Genomic DNA, 26,416 nt, shown 5'->3' on the forward strand with positions numbered 1-26,416 from the left:
CATAAAAGCACTTATTACCGCCAAGAATCCGTACTTGTGTTTCTTGACCGATATTGTTGTTGTCATTTATTATTGAGCCTAAGTAGGGAAAAGTGGAGTCATATTCATAGGTATGGTTGTCTACTTTCAGATTCTCATGTTGATTCGACTTTGTGCACTCCATATGTTTTGTTTTGCTTTCATTTATATTTAGACCAAACGTAGCAGCTTCCCGTTTCAGCTCTAGAGCTTTTTCGTTTAATACCCTTTTGTTGTATACATATTTGCATAGATCTTGTATTAATACAGCCGTTTATATGAAATTTTCTAAAAACAGCTTTTAAAGATAGAATAAAAAGTATTGTTGATAAATAAGGTATCACCTTGTCTAACTCCATTTTCAATATCAAATGTCTCTGTCATATCTCCGTCTATTTTCACCATAGCTTTGGAACCTTCCAAAGTCAGTCGTATAAGTTTAACTAACTTATTGGGTATCCCTAACATAGATAGTTGCTTTAACATATTTTGTCCATATACTCGTACTCCATCAAATGTCTGTTTGAAATCGATATAAAAGTTGTAAATTGGTATATTATATTCCACACATTTTTCCTGTATACCTCTTAACCTATAATGTAGGTATTTGGTCTATAGTTGACCTCTTTGGTCTGAAACCACATTGGTATTCACCAATCATTTCTTCCGAAAACGATTTCAGGCGGCTCGGAGTTGTTTGTCTCCCCCTTTGTACATCGGAAATATGATTCCTACTTTCCAATCTTCTGGGATGACTTCTAGTGTCCATATGCAGAGATGCATGCAGTAGAATTAGGGCTGGATGGATGAAGTGGAAAGAAGCGAGTGGTGTGTTGTGTGACAGAAAAATTCCAATGAAGCTGAAGGGAAAATTCTATAAAACAGCCATAATACCGGCTGTGATGTAAGGAACTAAATGTTGGGCAGTGAAAAAGAAAGAGGAACGACGAATGCATGTGGCGGGAATGAGAATGCTTAGATGGATGAGTGGAATGACAAAGAAGGATAAAATTAGATATGAGTATATTAGGGGAAGTCTAGGTGTGGCACCAATTGATGCCAAAATGAGAGAGCATAGGTTAAGATGGTTTGGTCATATTCAACGTCGAGACGTTAATCACCCAATATGAAGAATAGCTGAAGTACAGATTCCTAGAAGGAGTAGGAGAGGAAGACCAAATAAGACCTGGAGGGCGACGATAAGGCAGGACATGTTGGTAAAGGGGATTAACATTGTTATGACCCAAGATAGAATTGTGTGGAGAAATGCAATTAGGGAAGCCGACCCGCATAGGGATAAGGCAAAGAGAATGATGATGATTGATTTTGAGAAATCATATATAGGGTTCTTCGACAGATTTTGTGAGAAGCATTAAAAGAGAGAAGTTCCCGGTGAGTATGGAAAGATTGTGGGAGATATTATGTATGAAGTAGTAACAACTGGTGTAAGGACAGGGGTGGGAGAGACTGATAAAAATATGAAAGTGGGATTTCCATCAGGGCTCGGTGCTTGGTACTCATTTATTTTCATTAGTGTTGGATCAGATAACAGGGAAGCTACAGGGTAAGATTTCCTAATGGTTAATATAAGCTGATGATGTAGTTAGTATTAGTAGTAAATGCTAAAATAGAATAAGTACAATAATTGAAGAAAGACTTCAAACTTAATAGGACAAAAGCAGAGTATTTAGAATATTCATTCGAAAATTGAGTTACTACTACAAATAAAGTGGTAACTTTGGATGGTTAGAAGTTTTAAATACGTAAGGATCGGTATGACAGAAATGTTTGAAGACAACACATATTGAAACTAGTGAGAGACACATTCAGTAGAGTTAGGGCCAGATGGATGAAGTGGAAGGATGCGAATGGTGTGTTGTATGATAGAAAGGTTCCAATAAAACCTAAAGTATAATTCTAAGAACTGTTGCCATAAAGCTATGTTGTGCGGAACTGAATGTTGGAACAACAAATGCGCGCAGCCGAAATGAAAATGCTTACCTATACTAAAATCACAATAAAGATACACTAGAAATAAACAAACAAACGCACGTTGAATGTTACGAGGAGCACTTCCAAGTCATCATTTACAATGTATAAACTTTGTAAATCATGATTTGGGATTTAAAATATATACAGTATAAGAAATCATTTTTCGGAACATAGGAACTTTCAATGCAATAAGTTAGATTCTTGATTTGCAAATAACCAGTGTAAATTTGAAGACAACGTCGCAATGTTTCATATTTAATTCATTTGTTCGACTGCACTAAATTGAGGTGTCCCCTCGGATTGAATCGTTTGTGCGATAACCAGCGGCAAAGGGATTACAATCGAACAAATGAATTAATTCTACAACATCGCGACGTTATATTCAAATTTGCTCTGGTTAATTGCAAATCAAGAATCTAACTTATTGCATTGAAAATTCCCATGTTCCGAAAAAATATTTCCAATACTGTATAGTTACATTGTAAATCATGATTTGGGAGTGCGCCTTGTAACATTCAACGTGTCTTGGTTTGTTTACTTTTAGTGCATCTTTATTGTGATTTTTGTATAGATGGATAAGTGAAGTGACAAAAACGATAAAATTAAAAATTAGTATAATAGAGGAAATCTAGGGATGGCATCAAGTGATACCAAAATAGGAGAGCATAGATTAAGATCGTTTAGAATTGCTGATCTGTAGGTTTCTGAAACCTAGAAAGATGTTTGGACAGGGTGTATTAACAAATTAAATCAAAACATAAAGTGAAACTTACGTCGATATGTATAGTATATAGTATACACAATGTATATACACATGGACGTAGGTTTCACTTTATGTTTTGATTTAATTTGTTTGAAAATGAATCATGACACATGGGAAAAGATAAAAAGGAACGACTATAATGGGGAACGATATTGGTATGATCTAAGATAGAGACTTATAGAGAAATGTGATTAGGAAGCCGACCACGCATAGAGATAAAGCCTAGAAGAGTGGTGAAGATATACCTATATTATATTAAAGATAAAAAATAAAATCAGTTACCTCATATAACCATATCATCGATAAAAACATTGTCATGATGAACGACACGGAAAAGTTATAAATTTTATTGCCTCCTATTATAGCAGATATTGCTCTAAACAAACTGAGGATTCTTCTTCGTCCGGGTGCTGAGTCAAATATCACACCTTTTATCTAAAACAAAAACGATAATTTTAAAATATATGCATTTGCTTTATTTTTTTTTTGCTTAAAATGTTGTAAGGTTACTAATACAAAGATGCTTGGTAGATATTATCACCACAAACCGTTTTGATCAAATTCAGCAAAGAAAATATAAAACAAAGTTGTAAGTTGTAGGTTGCTGCTGGAGAAATTAATAAGTTTTGCTAACGTATTGTAGTTAATTATTAGCCTAAATCAATAAAAATTGCACAAGTAATTATGATACCGAAACCTGGTAAAGCTTTAATGGATGTTTCTACATACCGCCCAATAAGTTTACTGCCAATAATATCAAAACTTATTGACAAGCTAGTATGTACTTAAAAGAATTATAAACGACCTATAATTCCATAATTGGATCCCAGAACACCAATTTGGATTCCGACAAGCTCATGCTTCAGGTCTCTTTTTTCCTACGGAAGACCAAAGTGGGAGCGAGCAATACCATCAGTTACAAATAGAGTGTGGCAAAATTGCTAGAGAAAGAGGTCAGGAGAATTTAGGTGGTGGGTTGGCCTTATCAGTTGTACGGAAGGATACCTCGGTGTTACCATCTATACTTACTAGCAGCTCTTTGAATCAGTGTTTTCGAAATTCCAGCTTATTCGTATCTGCGACATCTTAGGGGAGTACCTTCCAGGACGTTATTATCAGGACGTTCATGATCAACCAGGTTGAGAAGTTTGGCTTGAAAGACTTAGTACTCAAGCTGTTTGGTGAGTATGTACCGTAGGCCGTGACTAGGAGTTTTTAGGACTTCTTTTGCTATGTTGTTGGAGCTGTCCAATGTGCGTTGGACATATAATATAGGGTGTAACAAAAATACGGTCATAAATTTAATTACATATTCTGGGACCAAAAATAGTTTGATTGAACCTAACTTACCTTAGTACAAATATGCACATAAAAAAAGTTACAGCCCTTTGAAGTTACAAAATAAAAATCGATTTTTTCCAATATATCGAAAACTATTTGAGATATTTTATTGAAAATGGATATGTGGCATTCGTATGGCAGTAGTATCTTAAGAAAAGATTATAGTGAAATTTAGACATCCCATAAAAATTTTATGGGGGTTTTGTTCCTTTAAACCCCCCAAACTTTTGTGTACGTTCCAATTTAATTATTATTGTAGTACCTTTGGTTAAACACAATGTTTTAAAAACTTTTTGCCTCTTAGTACTTTTTCGAAAAGTCGAGTTTTTATCGAGATATTTTGAATATTTGTCAAATTCACCACATATTTGTATATGGTTAAGTACGATTATGGAGACTTTGTAATAATATAAAAATTTATTTATGATTTACATTTTTAGGTATATTTTGAACCATATTAAAAAGAAGCCACATCTCGATAAAAGTGCCTTATCAGAAAAATTCAAAGAGGCAAAAAAGTTTTAGAAACACTGTGTTTAACTAATGGTATCGCAGTAATAGTTTAATTGAAACGTACACAAACATTTGGGGGGTTTAAAGGAACAAAACCCCCATAAAATTTTTATGTAAACATAATAAAAAGAAGCCGCAACTCGATAAAAACTGTCTTATCAAATAAATACTAAGCGCCAAAAAAGTTTTAAAAATATTGTGTTTAACTAATGGTACCACAATAATAATTTAATTGGAACGTACACAAAAGTTTGGGGGGGTTTAAAGGAACAAACCCCCCATAAGATATTTATGGGGTGCACAAATTTCACTATAATTTTGTTTTAAGATGTTCCTGCCATAAGAATGCCCCATGTCCATTTTTAATAAAAAATCTCTAATAGTTTTCGATATATTCGAAAAAATCGATTTTCATTTTGTAATTTCAAAGGGCTGTAATTTTTTTTAAGTGCATATCAGTACTAAGGTAAGTTAGGTTCAGTCGAACTATTTTTGGTCCCAGAATATGTGATTTAATTTATGACCTGTATTTTTGTAACACCCTGTATACGCTACTGCAGGTTGATGATTCTGTTCTGTATTGTTGGGATATTGACGAGTTCATGGACTAATGCTGATGGATAATCTGAACTTTTGCTCATAAGACGATGTTGAATTGGCTTTATTTAGTGACGCATATAGACCTGACCTGTATTCGATTATTGGCCTTGTACAGGCGTTGTAGGTGTGTAGGAGATTTCTCGTTTAGGATATAGGTATTCCTTAGTTTTTCAGACAGTGCTCTCTTTTTATCAAATTTAGGGTATTTTAATCCCAACTGAGAGTTTTGCTACAGTAAACTTGCTGACAGGACACCAACGTTCTGAATTGGAGTCTTTCGCCATTGAACACTATTTAGTTATCCTTCTCTGGGTTTCAAGGAGAGCCAGGGTATATGAAAAGAATTATCTGCGTTTGGGCAGGATTGAGTATAACTCTGCATTTGTTACACTATTTAACTTCTTTATTTTACTGGTCTTGAACCCTATCGAGTACAGATCAGTCCCTCAGCGTCCGATAGGCGTCCCTGCGCAGAATTGTGCTGAATCATTAGCTTATAGAAGGATGGATTCGGATCTCTTGATAGGACAGAGGAGGTTGGTGTTGAAAACAGTGTATAAACTTGGCGTTAGAATTGAGCTTAATGCTATAAAATCGGCAAGAATTTTATACGCTTGCTCGAGTAATGCTACCAGTTTAAAAATTATAAAGATATATTACTTACCGGCAACTGTTTCGGGCATTTTTCCAACGCTAAAGAGAAGTTTTGGTACAAGAATGCCCCGCCATTGGAAAAACAATGGATAATTATTGGGTGGTTGTCAAAGTTCAAATCAAACAATAGTTTGACTAGTTTTTCTCCTATCGATATCATTTGATACCTTCTTAAAAATAAGCATTTTATGGGAGCCGTATATCTCAGAGTGATAAGTCTAAAAAATGCAATCATATTTTCAAAATCGATCAACATAATTTAAATTCAATTAATATTTTATTCTATATCACAACAGTAATAGGGATCTTTTACAATGAAGTAGGTATAGTACATAAGTAAAAATCGTACTAAATGTCAAAAGTCGGCAGTTTTTTAGTAGTTAATAGTATTCTGTGTCATGCCCAATATAAAAAATTTGTTATTTCATTATTTTGCTCTCAGACACCGACTATAATACTGCGCATTGACGCCATCCCCGACCGACACCTTTACAATCTGTGCACTGTACCTGTACAAAGTGTACAATACATAATTAATATATTAATCATAAAATAGCTGTGCCGCTTCATTTTTAACTTTAAACATTTCGAAAAATAATGACTTTAGCGTTACAAATTAAGAGTACATTATTTACATAGAAATTATTTAAGAAAAAAATAGCAATTCCGCCAGTGGCATAAAATTTAGGAAGGGTCAACCATTCACTTTCCCTTGTCTTACGCCTCTGATAGTAGCCAGGAACATTTATTTGACATAATTTAGTAGGGTGTATAATACCTACAGTTTCTGCTGCGTATGACAAGGATATGTCAAATAGTTCTAAAGTGTTCGGTATAAACAGTTCTCAAATTATTAAATAAAACACCCTGTAACTAAATAAGGAGCCACATTTTATTTAAGTAATTTGGGTTAAATCTTAATATTTTGAGCCCAGAAATCTGCAGTTAAAATATTTACAATTATTAATTAAACACCCTGTATATAGATAATAAAATACAGATATGTATAAAATATAGATATGATTGATGCTTATTGCATTAAATACCCAATAACGAAAAACAGATTGTAAGAGAAAGACGAACGTTTTTATTATAAATCTTCAAGTATGTACTAATTTAAAAAAACACCCCTTAAAAATTTCAGTATTTTAATTTTTTGGCAGGGTCTTTTATACAGAGTAACAAAAAGGGAGGTCATAGATTAAAACACATTCTGGGACCAAAAATAGTTCGATTGAACCTAAGTTACCTTAGTACCAATGTGCACACAACAAAAATTTACAGCCCTTTGAATTACAAAATGAAAATCGATTTTTCCAATATGTATATCCAAAATTATTAGAGATTTTTTATTAAAAATGGGCATGTGGCATTCTTATGGCAGAGACATTTGATAAAAATAAAAGTGAAATTTATACATTTTATGCGGGTGTTGTTCCCTTAACCCCCCCCCCAAATATATGTGTACGTTCCAATTGAAATATTATTGTGGCACCATTAGCTAAACACAAAGTTTTTAAAACTTTTTTACCTCTTAGTTATTTTTGATAAGCCAGTTTTTATTGAGAGATTTTGAACATTTGTAAAATCCACCACATATTTGTAAATGGTTGATTAAGATTATCGAGGCCTGTTAATAATATTCTGAAAATAATCTATAATTTTATTCTATTTATAAAAAAGATTTGGTGGTTCTAATAAATGTTCAAAATGTCTTAATAAAAACTGGCTTATCGAAAAAGTACTAAGAGGCAAAAAAGTTTTAAAAACATTGTGTTAGTGGTGCCGCAATAATAATTTTATTGGAATGTACACAAATATTTGGGGGGTTTCAGTGAACAAAAGCCTCATAAAATTTTCATAGGGTTCACAAATATCACGGTTATTTTTTTAAGATGTTCCTATCATAAGAATCTAATGTCTATCTTCAATAAAAAATTCTCTAATAATTTTCAATATATTGGAAAAAATCGATTTTCATTTTGTAATTTCAAAGGGCTGTAACTTTTTTTATGTGGACATTTTTGTACTTGGGTAAGTTAGGTTCAATCGAACTATTTTTGGACCCAGCAAGATATGTGGTTTAATTTATGACCTGCCTTTCTGTTACACCCTGTATATCCTTCCATTAATACATTAAAAATCAATATAATCATATTTATATTTTACTTAAAGCCATTAAAGAATTGGCTATAGATACCGGGGAAATAGAATTTTAGAATTATAACTTTTTTGGCAATCTCTTTTATGTTTTAATAGTTTTTAAATAAATGAATATAATAGCCGGCCGGAAAAACCACTTACCCCTTCTCCTCGTAGATTTGCGAGTACTTGGCTAAATATTTGTCCTGACATCCTGCCCAACCGAATAATAGGATCACTGGTATTTTCTCCTCGTTCACTATGAACACGAAATCATGGTCACCGTTTTGATTGTAGTTGAAATTCGGATTTGGGAATTTTATGTAATATTCCAGGTTATCCAGGTCCGCCATTTTCGTACTCAATGCGCGTGAACAATAGTTATTGATTTGGAATGGAAAAACTCTGACTTTGACGTATAATTGATGGGAAAGAAATAAAGGTTCCAGATTTAATCATAAGCTGAAATGAATATAACAAATTATGAAGATAATAATCGAAATATATTTTTCGAAAAATAGAAATATTTTTTAATTATCACAAATATAAACAGTTTAAAGAAATAATTCAAGAAATTAAAAAATTGTTACTTTATTAGACATTCTATAATAGGCCTGGATCCCGCGTACCAAAAAAAAATTTGATTAATAGCAAGCTGAAAATTTGTTTATAGCTTAACGGTGTCTAGTCGGATAAATTTTGATGTACGGGAACACTGGAACAGGGGAAGTTTTAATTGTGGAACAGTCGGACCGACCTTCCAATTGATTTGTTACCCTTTCATTAAACCCTCATCCAAAAATCAGACTGCTACTTAACACCAAAATAATTACTGTCATTTAACATGTTCTACGTGTCGGACTTATTAAAAGGCTTAACATATTTCTCGAACAAACATTTTTTTCATATACAGTATGCAGCAAAATAAACAGTACTGAAATGATTTATAGTATTTTTATATCTAGTATACATGACATAGCCTTGCAAACATTATTAACGACGACTCACGTTCTCGAAACAGATGTTAAAGATGTCCTCTGGTCAGTAGCGGATCTACGGGGAGGGAAAATGAGGAAATTTCCGCCCCTAACAAGGTCCAAAATTAAAGAAAAAAAACTGTTCAAACATAAAAATATATTACCTGAGATGAAACCGAAACCACAGAACGAGAACTTCAACCCAATAAACACGCTAGTTAGGAAAATTAAGGGAACGTAATGCCTATAAACTATCATTTATGTCTTTTATGTAATCTGAGTTTATATCTGCTTTATGTCTTTTGGTTGGTTCTTCATTGGAAGTTCCCCCTAAGGCAAATTTCCTCTTCGATGCAAATTTCTAGATCCGTCACTGCCTCAGGCATGAAAAAATCTTTTTAATTCTAGTCCGTAATTCCTAAATGGCCGCCGGTGGATCTATCTGACTCCTTCATCATTCCCCATATGTACGCATACTTTAACCCTTACGTACTAACACCCCGTCTCTCAGACGGTATCGCTTGTTGAAAGTGGGATATTTCCCTTCCTAGAAAATTTTTAAGGTCACCCGTTTATGACTTTTCAAGTTGAATTGTTCTTTACTGGTATTGAATTCGGAAATTTGAGACAGGTTGTTATTCGAAAGATATTTAGACTCATAGTGTGATTTCCGTCTAATAGACGGGGTGTTAGTGTTTGTGCCCAGTTCGTCATTACACATAATGTGCCCCAGTTCGTCAAAAAACATCAAATAAGGGAATAAAGACTATGAGGAAACTCTGTTGAAATGGTTTGATGAGGTAGAAGACGACATAAGCGAAGTGGAATCAATTTGTGATGAAAATGTTGCCACTGACTTCCATTGCTACACTGTACTAAATATAGTACCTGTCAGTTTTTTTTTGTTTTAACATTTTTTAAAAACCTTTTTATTTTCATATTTCTTACTCTTTGTTTAACTTGATTATAAATTTTTATCAAAATTCTTGAATTGGTATAATTTTTATCACACTTCTTTTCAGGAGTAAAAAGGCACACAAGCAATCCTTCCATCCTTGATATAATGTTTTTTATTTTAGTATATACAGAAAAACTAGATTATTACTGTATTTTTTAGATAATCAATACTTTCAGTAAGTCATCAAGATTTTTTTTGCATTAAAATATTTAACAAAATCAAAAATTACCACTAAAATGTTAAACATGTCTGTCAGGCGGTTAGTTAGTGTTTACGCCATTGATTTAAGATGTTAGTACTTAAGGGTTAAAATACGGTGGGGGTTACTTTAAAATCTTAAATGGGACCCCCCATTTTTATTGCAGATTTGGATTCCTTACGTAAAAATAAGTAACTTTTATTCGAGACATTTTTTCGAATAATAAATAGATGGCGCTAAAATCTAAAAAAACTATTATTGTAAATGGAAAATTAAATTAAAAATGGAAAGTGCCCATCAAAATAGAAAACTTTACTTAACTTTTTTTGGTTTTAGGACCTACTCTTCACAACTCAATAGCTCCCCATAACGTGCGAGTGACTGTACATTTAGCATACTTTGATCCCCTACCATATATTACATATTACTATTTTTATGCTAATTCATTACCATATTGGATACATAAAACATTAAAAGTAATTGCTTATAAAAATGCCACAAGAAAATAGCTTCAGAACAATATAAAACAGAGTTTGGATTCAGAGCCGGCATGGGAACGAGAGAAGCTCTGTTAAGTCTACTAGTTCTGGCCCAAAAATATTGCTACGGTCAACATAAAGATATATTTTTATGCTTCGTAGACTTTGAAAAAGCATTTGCTAAAGTACGACACGATCTATTATTAGAACGATTGCAATAAGTCGGTTTAGATGGGAAAGACATCAAACTACTAAAAAACTTATACTGGAACTAAAACGCCAGAATTAAGATCGAAGATTAAACGTTCGCAGAAGTAGAAATTAGGAGGGGAGTTAGACAAGGGTGTGTTTTACCACCCCTGCGATTTAATCTTTATTCCAAGTTTGTATGTAGGGAGCCACTGGAGGATTCTAAGAATGGAGTCAAGGTGAATGGCGTAAACATCAACAGCATCAGATACGCCGATGATACGGTGTTGATTGCGTATTCCGACTTGGGTCTACAACGACTCATCGATAGGACCAACTCGGCCTGTGAGCAATTCGACATAAAAATAAACTTTAAGAAAACCAAAGTGATGTCAATCCGAAAAAAAACCTCAACCTTGCCCAATAAACGGGCACATTTTAGAACAGGTCAATACATTAAAGTGCCTATCAGTGGTGTTGGATCGATAGCAGCCTAAATCCTGATCTAGAAATAAGATCGAGAATAGAACAGACCAGAAAATCTTTCGAAAAAATCAAAAACTGCTATGTGATTCTCGAAGAAAACTGGAAATTCGACTCTGTTTATCAAAAGGGTCGACTCTTCTCTATATAGTGGAAAGGTGGACCCTTAAAAGTAAATAAATTGGAGGCCTTTGAAATGTGGATCTACCGGATAATCCTCAAAATTTCATGAACCTCGCATACCTCAAACGAAGAAGTGATACATAGAATAGCCAAAGAACGAGAACTTTTCAGCACAGTAAAAGTTAGAAAAACATTATACCTAGGCCACATTCTGAGAAATAATAAGTACCAATATGCTCAACTAATAGTGAAAGGAAAGATCGAGGGAAAGAGAGGTCTATGAAGGAAGAGACCATCGTGGCTAAGAAACATCTGACAACGGACAGGGCTGAATTTTGAACAGCTAATAGCAACAGCTGAAGACAGACAAGAGTTTGCAAAATTGTGTAGCCAACCTCTATTGAGGAGAAGGCACTTTAAGAAGAAGAGGAATATTTTAGCGCTCAAACTTAAATGACAGCCAGCAGTAAAGCAAAATGTAATAGGGAACTTGCACATTTTTTTTATTACATAATAATGTTCAGTTTTGTATAAAAATGAGATTTCCAAAATTTCACGCTTCAAAAACTCATAATAACTTAGAAGTACAAATCTAAAGTCTTCTTTATCTTCAAATAGTTCAAACGACCCGTGACGTCACAGAGTTTAACTATGTGGTTCAGTTTATGGTTATATTTACGTATATTCTTCTTCTCCTTCTTTAGTTTATTGGCCTCCACCTACTTGGGTATTTAGCCAGATCGTCGTCGGGGAATAAGGGAAAAATATTTATATTCTAATGACATTTATCGTATGTCATTGTAATAAAATATACCAGTTTGTTGAGATTGCAGTTTGATACAATTTTTAAAGGAAAGGAAAGAAGGTTTACTATTGGAAATAAAACCATTTTGTAAAAGTACAAATTTTCTATGAATAGTTCAAACGATCGAAAACATTTGTAACGTCATATAACTTTATTTCCTACTGACGTTTATAATGTCTAATTTAAAATTATATATACAATACTCAACTCCGATGTAATGTATAATACACACACTAACGGAAGACAACGATAAAGATACTAAAGATCACACCTATGACACTTAACGGGATTTGCGCCCCTCTCCAACAGGGTATCATATCTATAACTCTTTCGTAGTACTAAGGAAAAGTTATAGAGAACAACAGATGCCTTGTTTGTTTTGAAACAGTTGATAAAAAAATACGACGAGAACAAAATAGAGCTACATTTGGTATTTATAGATCTTGAGAAGGCGTACGACACAATTGACAAGAGCTATGGAAATGTGTGAGAGAGAAATGGGTTCCTGAGAAATACGTAAGGCTCGTGAACGATATGTATACTCGTGAGGAAGCGTACACCAAAATAAGGATTGTGTCGGATTGATTTGACAGTTTTCCAGTGACGGTTGGTTTGATTAAACCAAGGCTCTTCACTGGGTCCTTACCTGTTTAATCTTTCAGTTCTTGTCACTTCACACCCGTTTAATTCTCACATGCAGTAACCCTTAAAAAACACGAATAATTAAATTATTACAATAATCTTCAATCCTCCAACATCACAATAATTTTTAACGAAGTATAACAACTAACTACCAATATGACCTTACCTGTGTGTTCACCGCAAAAAAACTTAATCTATTAGTCACCAAGACCTTGAATGGAAAATTATTGTGATTAGAAAAGTGTAACTCAATTACAGAAAGTATGTCTAACCCTGCAAATTCTGAAGTTACGAGTATTCAAAGCATAATTATTAGTCCTGTGAAAAATTAAGTACAACTATTCGCTGTGTGCAAGTACTTGGAGGGGGTAATAGAAACGATCGTGCGCGTATAGCGAACAAATCTTATAACTTTCTTAATATTATATTTCTGAAATAATTCATATTGTTAATTGAAATTGTCAAATTGACGTATATTTTATACCTACTGTCATTGAAGAAAATGGGATTTCGCAAATGATGTATTATAAATTCTAAAAATTATATGTTGCTCCAAAATATTGATATGATATGCAATTATTAAAGTGAAATTAATTAATGGTATTTTGCTTGTAGTAAAATGTTTACCTTTTAATAACATAACCTTTTTTTTATGGCATAGACTTGGGTGTCATTTAGCCAGTCACAACTTTTTTTGTTTTCTGCTCATACATAAGGAAGGCAATGAGGTCCTTAGAGTTCCATAGCAAACTCTTCTACAGCTCTCTACTCAGTTCAAAAGCTGGCCGCTATGGACTGTCCAAGTTGCTCACCACATTTTCCATTATGTATCTTTATGTTATGTTATTATGTTATGTATATTAAGGTTATGTTAATGGAAAATGTGGTGAGCAATATGGACTGTCCAAGTTGCTCACCACATTTTCCATTAACATAACCTTAATCTTACTTTTTCTTCTTATTCTTTTCTCGGCTATGGCCTTGACAATTATCCAGTAACCTAGGACTAATATACACTCACCGGCACGAAAAACAGGCACCCCAAAAAATGGGTCACTTTGATGTCTCGTATCTCCTAAACCTGTTGTCCGATTTAAATAATTGTTTTAATATAAAGGTAAAGTTGGTATATAAAGGTAAAGTAGGTAAAGTTGTTTTAATATAAAGGTAAATGTGGTGATAAGCTTTCATTGTTGGTCACTTCGAGTATGGAGCAGCAGGCCTACGCCTCTCCGAAGATGACTCCAATAAGAGTCGAGAAAATCGTCGGTTCAGAGTGCTGGACTGCGCTCCGTATTCTAAGTAAAAATAAGATTGTTTTGCCTTCGCATTACAACTGAATAAAAATGATATACATTTTTATTTTTATTTGTATTACTCCTAAAGAGTAACTAGATCCAGTTTCCGTTGGAACTTTACCAAGCTGCAGACGGGGGTTGTGAATTGCATAGTGTAGAATTCCTTCCCTTTTTTCTTCACTGCAGCATCCATCTGGCTTGCATATTGTAGAAGCCTTGGAGGTGTCACCAGGGAAATGGACCAATAAGTTTTCAATTTAAAAATGTTTGCACGCCAATGCTGAATATAAAATTTTTACTTGTATGTCAAAAAACGCGCACTAACTACCTCTTAAAACCTACCAAATTCCATTTGAATATCTCAACCGGTTTTAGAGCAATAAATAAATCGTCAGTTTGTAAGAAAAAATTTAACATCCAGTATCGCGGAAACGAAGCATTTGCAGACATAGGTTTATCAAGCAAACGGTCATTATTTTTTCATGCATAATTACCCCTTAAAGTTTGTCGCACTTATTTAGAAACACCCTGTATTGATAAAGAACATGGCTAGTTGTTAAAGTCCCTAACTTTTTTATTATCCAACATAAGCAAATGAATAATAAACAGAATGTTAAGAAAATCTGGGGCTATAGTTCAGTTTTAATTTCAATATTTTATAAAGGCTAGAATATTCCACATGGTGTGGTGAACTTTGAGAAAAAAACCCAGTTTGATTGGTACACCCGGTATACAATGAAAATTTACCTGTCTAGCAACAATATTATTACAGCGATATTGTTAAAAATGAGGCTATAACATATTAAAAAAAAATTACTTAAATCGGACAACAGGTTTAGAAGATACGAGACATCAAAAATAGTACCAAAGTGCTAAAAATGTTGCTGAGCTATGAAACCAGGTGTCGCTCTTCCGAACTTGCACGGTCCCAATAGTGTTTTGACATGTCGTTCAATTGAATATATGAAAATTTACCAGTTGTGGAAATTTAGAGCTGTTACAAGTTTCATTAGTGTTTATGTTTTCGGTCAGATAGCCTAGCAATCTGAGGCGCTCGATTGACAAATCTAGAGAATATACGACCGATGTTCTAGCATCGACCGGTGAATAGAAAAATAAAAGAGCTAACGTCGTAGTCTAAAATTCTAAAGAATCTACGGCTTGGTCTGGATTAAGCTGGTGTCTGATCGGCCTATGGTGGAGCGGTACGGCAAGGGATTATAAGGGCTTGCGGCTCGGTGATACTCCTCCATAGATCCCTACGGGAGAGGCGTTGACGTTTATGTATATATAGGACCCTTTAAAATGTTACAGTAGTGGAAACATTGACATAAATTGTTTTAAATAACATGGATGTTTTAAATAATCCTAGATTTAGCAACCGGTTTTTATCGTTGTTATCGATCATTCAATATGTGAGGATGCTGAACCTCAGGACGTCTTCAACTCATGTGAGGGGTGAAATTGTGCCCGGTACTAAATCTAGCATTATTTAAAACATCCATGTTATTTAAAAACAATTTTTGTCAATGTTTCTATTACTGTAACATTTTAAAGGATCCTTAGCCATATATTTTCAATTTTGGTGGCTTAGCATGTGAACATCCTGGTCAGCACTGATGATGATCTGTATTAGATCGAAAACGTTCTGCATATGTGATGTAGCCCATTAAGGGAATTTTTAATAAAGTATATGTATACCTTTTATAAAGGATTTTAATTAACAAAATTTTTTGTGAATATGGTAAAGTAGGTAACAGAGCTACAGGAAAACTTTTCTCCCTGTGGATTTATTTAATAGAACACTCTTGAAGATAGACTGTTATATTATTTTTTATTGTATTATTTTGGTATAATATTATTTATTAAAGTTACTATTCTTTCTTGACAAATTGAATATTCATATAATTTTTACTCACTGTTCAGTTTTAAAAAATTTTCTTACCGTAAGTATAACATTATTACAACAATAACCTTGATTAATCTCACCACATATTTTAAAAAATATTACACCTGCAACATTACCTTTTATATTAGAATAACTAAAAATTTAACGGATAAAAATAACACTATTAGAATAAATTTAAAATTTTAATTCTTATATTTAGGTAATCTTGGTTGTCTAATATTAGTCCAGGACTGATCTGTTTTGAGGACGTTAGGAGGCGACTCTAACTTTTTTGGAAAAATTGCTTGTAGAGCAGTAAGGATCTGCGAAAAAACGTCTATTTTTGGATCTGAGAGGTGGCATTCTGATTTTTGCAGATAAAGTTAGGTGACACCTTCAGTAATAATAATTGACTTATTATGCTCCTTCTCAAATATGCCCGGAACATTAATAAAAAAATTAAAATATTTAAATATTTCAAAAAACATCGTTTTTTTTCTGCTTTATTTGCTTATAACTTTAAAACTATTCGTTTTGGAACAAAGTCGTAGAGAAATAAAATAAAGATAATTTAATTTTGTATGATATACGACCGGTAAAAAATGTCTTAAGTTATTACCTTTTCTGCAATATAGCAATAAATACAAAATAAGGGGGCAAAATAAGTCTGTTGTTATTCAATATTTTTTAGCCACTTTGGTGGCACTTAGAACCTTAGTAATTCGCTTAGGAAATTATTTGTAACATACTTAAATGTGTACCAAATTTCATTAAAATTGACCTAATAAATGTTGCTTAATAAATTTGCAATCTAAATGTTTTTAAAAAAGTTCAAATTTTTTAAAATCTTTCTGAACAAAAAGTAGACTATTTAGAAGTTGGCTAATTTTTTTACATATAAAGAGGTGCTCTAGCTATCTAATACACCATTTAAGGGGCCCCAGCTATGTTTTAAATTTATAAACAATTTTTTGGCTTATAAACAAATAGCTTTGTTTAATAATAAAAAAATTAATGTTTAGCAATGCAAATAATTAAAACCGGTATAATTTGACTTAAACTTTCAAATGCTGTCAGCAGAATTGCTATTTTATTTTTTAATCAAACGTTATTCACGTTCAAAAATTACAATTTCTCGATTTTTTGAAAGTTCCACCGCGTTTATCTCGAAAACTATGCATCCTACGAAAAAACTTGTAAGAACATATTTTGCTTAGAATTACCCAAGAAATACAAAAAAATGTTTTATTTTGCGAAAAATCGATGTTATGTAATTCCTCAAGTTCTTTGTTTATAACAATCTTATCGACATCCGGATCAACTGTTACCCAAAATATTCGTGTTCTACGGGTCAAAATACATAAAAAACTTGGGTAAGTCCATCTAAATAAAGGAGCCCGTAGCACCCCCTCCTGGCCACAGCACTAATTTGTTTATAAGACAAAAAATTGTTTATAAATTTAAAAAATTGTTTATAAATTTAAAACATTGCTGAGGCTGCTTAAATAATCCGATTTCAATTCTGTAAAGTGCATTAGATAGGTGGAGTACTTCTTTATAAGTAAAAAAATTGACAAATCTTTGTATGCTCTAGTTTTGTTGTGCAAGATTTTAAAAAATTTTAATTTTTTAAAAAAAGTTTAGATTGCAAAATTATTATGCAAAATCTAGTAAGTCAATTTTAATGAAATTTGGTGTACGGTTTTAGCACATTACAAAAATTTTCTGAGCGAATTAGGAAGGTTCCAAATGTAACCTAGGTGATGGAAAATCATTGAATAGGGACAGGCTTGTTTTGCCCCCTTATTTTATATTTATTGCTATTTTGAAGCAAGGGTGATAAATTAAGACATTTTTAACCAATCGCATTTGATAGAAAATTTAATTACCTTTGTTTTATTTCTATAGGACTTTGTTCTAAAATGAATAGTTTTTAAGTTATAAGCAAAAAAAGTAGAAAAAAAAACGAAATTTTTTGAAATTTTTAAATATTTTATTTTTTTTATTAATGTTCCGGGCATATTTGAGGAGAAGCATAAATCAATTATTATTAAAGAAGTTATCACCCTGAATGCCACCTCTCACATCCACCTAAAAACAGATCCTTGCTGGTCTATTGGAACTAACCCATATAATAATAATTGAGTTATCCTCCTACTCAAAAAAGTCCGGAACATTGTTTAAATAATCAAAATGTCAAAAAATTAAGTAAAAATTCGATTTTTTTCTTCGTTTTTTGATTATAACTTTAAAAGTATTCACTTCCGAGAAAAGTTGCACTAAAATAAAAATTATGTAATTAAATTTATTACAAAATAAGATTGGTTAAAGATTTTTAAAATTGTTACCCTTGTTGCAAAATAGCAATAATTGCGAAAAATCATAAAAAAAACAAGTATTCGCATTTTACGTTTTTCAACCATTTCTTCTGCACTTAGGACTTTAATATTTTACCCAGATAAACATTATGATATGATAAAGCAATACGGTAAATTTAGTTAAGATCCGTTCAATATATTTTGCAAAATAAATTTTGCAATCCAGCTTTTGCAAAAAAAATTCGCAAAAAAAATTCATTTTTTCAAAATGTTGCAGGACTGAAAATAAAGCAGATAGCAAGTTAAACTTTTTTACAAATAGAAGAATACTGTACCTTTCATTTGCAATTTGCAAAATTAAAATCGGTTCTTCTTCGAACCTTATCCGAGAGAGTCCATTGTATCGCCCCTTATACCAAATTTGTACTATATGGGGTACCTCCCCTTATGGTACGAAGCAGAGGCGTGAGGTCCATGGAAGCGATGGAACTACCGCTTCCCTATACTTCCATATAAGAAAATACATATATTATTAATTAGTATTTAATTATCAACAATGTTTCCCTAATCTAAGTAATCTATTATGTAACTAATAGGCATTGAAACATTATTAAAATTTGATCGCATACGAACGGTCTCAAATAAGCACACAATTCAACGATTCAGTCCGGTCCTGACGGAAGCGCATCTCAAAATCGCTGCTTGTCATGCATTTGTCCCGTTCAAAAATTGGTCAGGGTTTAATAACCTCACTCGCTAGTCATGTTCCTTTCACGCGAATTTTGATACGCCTGGAAGCGCTCGTCCGACCGCTTCCGATTCGAAAACGAGATGCGGAGTCTGTTACTGCTGCTGTAAGGGGTAGGTATTTAGGTACAAATGGCTCGATTTCAATTTTTTGCTTAATATTTTTACTAATATTTTATTTGACATTTTGAGATTTTTCCTTTTACTTATATTTTATAGTACCTACGACATTTTACAGACGAAGTCAAGTGACATTGCATTTTGTATAAGACAATTTGATGACTTATGATGATTAAAAAAATGAGCTGTTTAAAAATATTTGGAATAACGCTGAAAATATGGGCTTCGAACCTAAAAGAAAAATAATGATGATTGATATTGTCGGCGAAAGAGAGACCTATCGACGATTATACGTCGAACTTTTTGATAATATTCTACAACAAATGAATTATCACTTTGAAAATTTTAAAGAAATAAAATATGTAGAATTATATAATTTTAATATGTCTAATTATAATTCATTAAAATCTCCCACAGAGGTATGTACCTATTTAATTCAGTACGATTAAATTATGATTTTTTTTGATAATCTAGCTTTGCATTCTCAGTTAAATATCATTTATAAAACACCTGAAATTAGTGATAAAGAAATACTTAGGAATCGGTTGAATTTTTTGAATACTACTGGTTTAAATCAGTCTCTGTGTGAAGTGGGCAAGTTGTGTGAATTAAGTAGTAGGTACTAACTATCCCAGCTACAAGTGCATCAGTTGAACGAAGTTTTTCAGTATTAAAACGCATCAAAAGTTTTACAATAAATTTTACAAATGAAGACAGACTTTCCAAGTTTGCCATATTATCCATTGAAAAAGAGTGCATTTATTAAACAATTATCAGAAAATCCAAAATTTTACGACGATGTTATCGACAAAAAATTTGCATTGGTTGATAAGAGAATAGGACTCAAGTATAAGTAAATAAGTGTCATATTGTTGAAAGTTGTGTGTTATGGAAGGTGATTCGAAATCGGAATATAAAAACAATTTTGAATAGAACTCTTCTTTTTAAGTTTAAAGAAACCAAGCCTGGAGCAGGGACTCGACCCTGAGCAAGCAGTACAGATCGATGATAAGTCACTAGATATACGATATACTAAGTCACTAGAGTCACTAACCTGCATTGATCTGGGTAGGATTTCGTTTGTGAGTCCTTGTATCCAGGACTCCCACATAATAAGCACTTTGCTGATAGAGAGCCCATATAGCGCATCAGAGTGCTATCGGAGGGGAAGTGGATAGTATGAAGCATTGGGGCGGGATGGAGTGACGCCCGCTTATAAGAGTAAATCCTCCTTGCCTCAATGAATTTGTATCACCCGAATCTCATTCTCAAGGCGTGTACATGTCTCTCAGACTGGGTTAAACACTATACCTAATTTTTTGTAGTTCTTGTTTTTAGTCGATATAAGTTAACAGGTAATACATTAGGTATACACCTATTAAGTAGGTATATGTTTTGATCTCGACCCTCGTAAGAAAATATTTGTTAAACCCTTATTGAATCGCTTCCTCTTCCGAAAATGTCACCGCGCGCCACTGGTACGAAGTTTCACAACATATGCAGCAGAAAGGGTCATTGCAGCAAAAAAAACAGAGAGCATTCTGGCGACCAAAATGGAATACTGGAGAAGATGCTGTGGACTGACCAGAAGAAACAGGATATCAAATCAAGAGACAAGGAGAAGAATGAAAGTGGAAAAAGATGCCCTGCAGTGTATAGATGAAAGAAGACTAAAATGGTAGGACCACGTACCTAGAGCAGAAAATACATGGTTAAACAAGATTGCAGAATGGAGCCCAAAAGGAACAAGAAATATTAACGTAATGTTTGTTTTTATTAAAGCTTACCATTTAATAATTAACTCATTTGTTGGAATGTTTCTGATAGTTCTACATTATTTAAATTTACGCAATAGGTATGGAAACACTACACAAGAACCCACTTTTCATTTTAACTGAACAGTAAATAAATGCTACACGATGTGACAGTGTGATACCATATGCTGTCAATGAAATTTAAACGTATGAGTTGTAGGTATTTTAAAAACAATAGCGATGACTTAAATCAGCATAGTAAGTCCATTAGTCTTGACCGATGATAATTTACTAAATATTTAGAATTTAAAATTCCTAAATTACCTATTCAGTAATAGTCTAAGAGCTGGGAGAGGATTTGGTGCGTGATAAGTAATATGGAAAAACTATACGGGGATATGTTGAATTAGTTGTGTACATGACTTTCTCCAACGGCCGGAAACCAGAGTGGGGTACGCGGGTAGTTATAAGGGGTCAAAGTCGCGGATTTTATTATTTTTTTTGTGACGCTTATGATGGAGATAGTGCACCAAAATTTGGTAATAAGTAGGTCATGACGTAACTAAGTAAAATATCCAGGGGCGGAACGCTGCGTGGCCGACAAAGGGGTGGGGGCAGGAGTGAATATAAAAATTATAAGGGATTTTTTGTGACGTTCGTGATCGAGATAGTGCACCAAAATGTGGGAGTAAGTAGGTCATGACGTAACTAAGTAAAATCTCCAGGGGCGGAAAACATAGGGGCTGTAGGCAGGGGCGAATATAAAAATATAAGGGTTTTTTGCCGTTCGTGATCGAGATAGTGCACCAAAATTTGGGAATAAGTAGATCATGACATTACTAAGTAAAATCTCCAGGGGCGGAACGGTGCGTGGGGGACAAATGTTGTGCTGCGTCACAAAAAAAATAATACAAACTGCGACTTTGACCCCTTATAACTAACCTCATCCCCAACTCTGGTTTCCGCCCCTGGAGATTTTGGTTAGTTACGTCATGATCTACTTACTCCCAAATTTTGGTTCACTAACGTCACAAAAAATTACTTATAATTTTTATATTCACTCCTGCCCGTACCTCTTTGTCGGCCACGCAGCGTTCCGCCCCTTGATATTTTACTTAGTTACGTCATGACCTACTTATTACCAAATTTTGGTGCACTATCTCGATTATGACCGTCACAAAAAAATAATAAAAACCGCGACTTTGACCCCTTATAGGTAACTATCCTTGTCCCCCCACTCTAGTTTCCGGCTCTGGGGATTTTACCTACTTATGCCATCGTCTACTTATTCCCAAATTTTGGTGCACTATCTCATTCAAGCACATGGCAAAAAAACCCTTATATTTTTTATATTCAGCCCTGGAGATTTTACTTAGTTACATCATGACCTACTTATTCTCAAATTTTGGTGCACTATCTCGATCATGAGCGTCACAAAAAAATAATAAAAACCCCGACTTTGACCCCTTATAACTACCCTCGTCCCGCACTCTGGTTTCCGGCCGTTGGGAAAGTCATGTACACAACTAATTCAACATATCCCCGTATAGTTTTTCCATATTACTTATCACGCACAAAACCCGCTTCTATCTCTCCGACTATAAAGCGAAACCCGCATTTTTGTGAGATTATGAAGGAGGAATCGAAAAAAATTGTAATTAAGGCAGGCCCTGGAATAAATCTGCACTCTTTTCGATGTTTAGTCACTTCGTCATAAGGAAGTTAAAGTCAAAATAAATACTACATAATCTAAAGGCCTGGACACACATATCGGCACCGAGCGCGCACCGAGTCCGCACCGCGCCCCCACCGAGTAGAGACAGCATGGCCAGCATTGCAGTCTCTGCTCGGTGCGGACGCGGTGCGGCAACGGTGTGGATATGTGTGTCCCGCCCTTAACTTGTATATACGTCGTAGTTTCTTAAAGAAAATAAAGAACTACGAAAAATTTGTAAAGCTAATAAAAAATGTTTCTAGGAAAGTTATCCCCAGGGGATGTAGACAACAATATATTCCCGGGATCTCCGCTGTCCTTTAATCCAAGAAACGGTTGACTGCGGAGCAGTCCTACTCTAACAGCTGAGTCAAGCCAGAAAGGAAAAGTAAATTGAAACCCTGGAAGAAATGGACATGATACATAGTAGCAAGATAGCATGAAACCTTGTAAAAAAACGATGATCCTAAAGAACTTAAACCGCCTTGCAATTGCAAGGTTGCAGCAAACCAAGTCGCTACTCAACTCCTTATGAACGGAAGATCTATGAACCGATATAAAGACCAAAACACTATAAGAAGATTGAATCAGGAGACAAACCAGCTAGGAACTCCTTTTACACTAACAGAAATTCACAACGGTATGAACGGGTTAAAAAACGGAAAAGCTGCAGGTGTGGATGATTATATGCAGTGAACAAATAAAGCATCTAGACCGAGGAGCAAAAACTGAATGTTGCAATTCTATAACAATAAAGCCTGTGAAATTCTAAAATCATGGAGGAAATCTAAAGTAATAGCCTAGTTAAAACCAAAAAAGGGTCCAGAAAATCACAGTAGCTACAGACTTATTTCCCTGTTGTGTTACTTTTTAAACTATACGAGAAACTCATCCTCGCCAGAATAGAGAAAAATGTCGACAAGCACCTCATCCCACAACAAGGAGGATTCAGACCAACAACCAATTGACGCCGAATGAAATTAAGCACTTCCTTTATGCTGACGATCTCACATATTATGTGCTCAAGGAATGGGTTTTAAAGAGGTGGAGGAGAAACTCGAAACTACCTCAAAAACAATGAAGGCGTACTACCTGAAGGATTTCCTGGGACCCAATCCTTCTAAAGCCCAAGTCTGCGCCTTCCACCTTCGCGCAAGGGAAGCCAAACGAAAACTCCAAATTGCATGGAATGGTAATACATTGCACACATACGTAACACACAGACCAACCTATATATCTTGGAGTAACTCTGAACCGTCCCTCACCTACATACAACATTGCATAAGGACGAGTAGGAAAGTAACAACTATATAGGAACAGCATACTCAGAAAGCAAGCGGGTAGTAAGTGGGGTGCATGTCCTGCCGTCTTAAGAACAACGGAGCAGATTTATAGAAATATTTTGTTTCGATAAACATTTTTCTAAAAATGAGACATATTATCAAATTTTAAATGATACCTACAGCCCGAAAAAAAATCTACAGCGGAATGTCTTGCCTAGTGAAGTTCATCATCATCATCATACAACCTCTTCTGTCCACTGCTGGACATAGGTCTCTCCCATTCTTCGCCACTCTTCACGGTTCTGTGCTTCTTGTTGCCATTTCTTGGATATTCGTTTAATGTCGTCCATCCAGCGTGTTGGTGGTCGTCCTCTGCTGCGTTTGTCTTCTCTTGGGCGCCAGTCAATTAGTTTTCTGGTCCATCGTGAGTCTTTCAGTCGCGCTATGTGACCTGCCCAATTCCATTTCAGCTTGGCTATACGTTCAACGACATCAGTGATACCTGTTCTTTTCCTTAAGTCTTGGTTCCTTATTTTGTCTTTTTTTGTCACGCCGAGAATCGATCTTTCCATGCGCCTTTGTGCCACTCGCATTTTTAGTGCTGTTGTTTTTGTGAGCGTGAGAGTTTCTGCTCCGTATGTCATAATAGGAAGAACGCATTGGTCAAATGTCTTCCGTTTCATAGCTGTCGGGATGTTGCTCTTAAAGATGTCTCTTAGTGATCCATACGCCGCCCAAGCAAGTGTTATTCGTCGTTGAAATTCGCAGGTCTGATTGTCCTTGCCTATTCTGACTTCATGACCGAGATATATGTACTTTTCTGTCAATTCTACCACTTGATTTTGGATGGTTAGGTGTTCGCTGGGAACTAAATTTGTCATAAATTTGGTCTTACTGATGTTCATTTTTAGACCTATTGTTGAAGACACGTTTTCTAATTCTAGTAGCATTTGTTGTGCTTCACCCAGATCTTCGGTAATAAGTACTATATCGTCGGCAAAACGCAGATGATTGAGCATTTCTCCATCTATCTTTATTCCTCTATTTTCCCACTTTAGCATTTTAAAGGCGTATTCGAGGACCGCTATAAATAATTTAGGTGAGAGAGTGTCGCCCTGTCTCACACCTCGCTTGATATGAATTTCTCTGGTAGTATCATGTAGTTTTACACGCATTGTGGCGTTTTGGTATAATGTTTGCACTAACTTTGTAAACCGGTAATCTATTCTACTATTGTTCAGAGCAGTTATAATGCTGTCTAATTCCACAGTGTCGAAGGCTTTGTGAAAGTCTACGAAGATAAGTACCAGTGGTTTGTTATATTCTATCGACTTTTCTATTAAGGTTTTTACTGTTTGTAGGTGATCGTTCGTTCCGAATTTTGAGCGGAATCCAGCTTGTTCTCGGGGTTGGTAGAAATCTAACTTTTTTTCTAGTCTTGTCGTAATTATTCGGGTAAACATTTTATAGATGTGGTTCAATAAGCTGATTGGTCTATAGTTTTCTAGGTGCGCCTTGTCTCCTTTCTTGTGTAGTAAAATTGTTACTGCATTGTTCCATGTTTCCGGTATGCAACAATCTGTTAGACAAAGGTTAAACAAAATTTTTATTTGGTTGAGAAGGACACGTCCACCCATCTTTATAGCTTCTATTACGACTCCATCTTCTCCTGGCGCTTTGTTGTTTTTCATCCTTTTCATTGCGTCCTGGATTTCGCTTAGTGTGATCTCTGGCATGAGCTCTGAACCCTGGTTGATAACTTTGCGTGATGCAGCGGCTTCTAAATTCTTTTGGTCTTCTCTTTGGCTTGTATATAGTTCTTGATAGAAGTCTTCAACTATGTGTAGTAGTTCTTCTCTATTTGATGTGGGGACTCCTTCTTTGTTCTTTAGTTTGTGTATTTCGCATTTTCCATTGTTTAGCCGCCTTCTCAGGACTTTCAGACTTTTATTCTCTTCTATAGTCCGCTGGACTTTTTCATTCTTAAATTTCCTTAAATCTTTCCTTATAGCTTTTGATACTTCTTTGTTTATTTTTCGCAGTTCTTCTTCGTCAGTGCTTTCGTTTTCTTTGATTTTTCTTCTAGTTTCCATTAGTTGCTTTGTTTCAATGGTTATTTTTTCGTCTTGGCTTCTTTTAGGACAGCATTTTACTTGAGCCTCTCGAATAGCTTCTAGTGAAGTTGCTTTTCTCTAATCATAGATGTGATCAAACACAAACTCATGTGTGTTCTATCCTTTCCATATTTGCCTATGTTCTTTATCAAAATAATATTTTATTGGCAAATAGACGTGACCTACTTATTAAATTAAAGTTAAAACTTGATACTCCTTACTTACTCCGTGGCGTTACGGCGTTACAACCCTTCGTGGGTTTTTGACGACTCGACAACATGCCTCAATTGTTCTCTGTCTTA

The 26,416-nt window shown here is 34.4% G+C and overlaps 1 protein-coding gene across 3 annotated transcripts in view; it reads right to left on the reverse strand.

Annotated features, from left to right (window-relative positions):
- LOC114328972 (transmembrane protein 53-A) overlaps positions 1 to 21,227 on the reverse strand; it is a 43,653-nt gene extending 22,426 nt beyond the window's left edge. Inside the window, exons 1-4 of one of the 3 annotated variants that reach the window (XM_050647874.1) lie at positions 21,037 to 21,227; positions 8,186 to 8,485; positions 5,892 to 6,099; positions 3,056 to 3,208 (exon numbers count right to left, since the gene is read on the reverse strand). In XM_050647874.1, the coding sequence (XP_050503831.1) occupies positions 3,056 to 3,208; positions 5,892 to 6,099; positions 8,186 to 8,376 (552 nt within the window). In that variant the 5' untranslated portion in view covers positions 8,377 to 8,485; positions 21,037 to 21,227. Of the gene's footprint in view, positions 1 to 3,055; positions 3,209 to 5,891; positions 6,100 to 8,185; positions 8,486 to 12,882; positions 13,015 to 21,036 lie in introns of those variants that run through there. The other 2 variants (XM_028277972.2, XM_028277973.2) reach the window with 2 other exon arrangements.
- Positions 21,228 to 26,416: the final 5,189 nt, after the last annotated feature.

The sequence above is a fragment of the Diabrotica virgifera genome, chromosome 3 (genome assembly GCF_917563875.1).
Source record: "Diabrotica virgifera virgifera chromosome 3, PGI_DIABVI_V3a".
Classification (NCBI taxonomy): Eukaryota; Metazoa; Arthropoda; class Insecta; order Coleoptera; family Chrysomelidae; genus Diabrotica; species Diabrotica virgifera.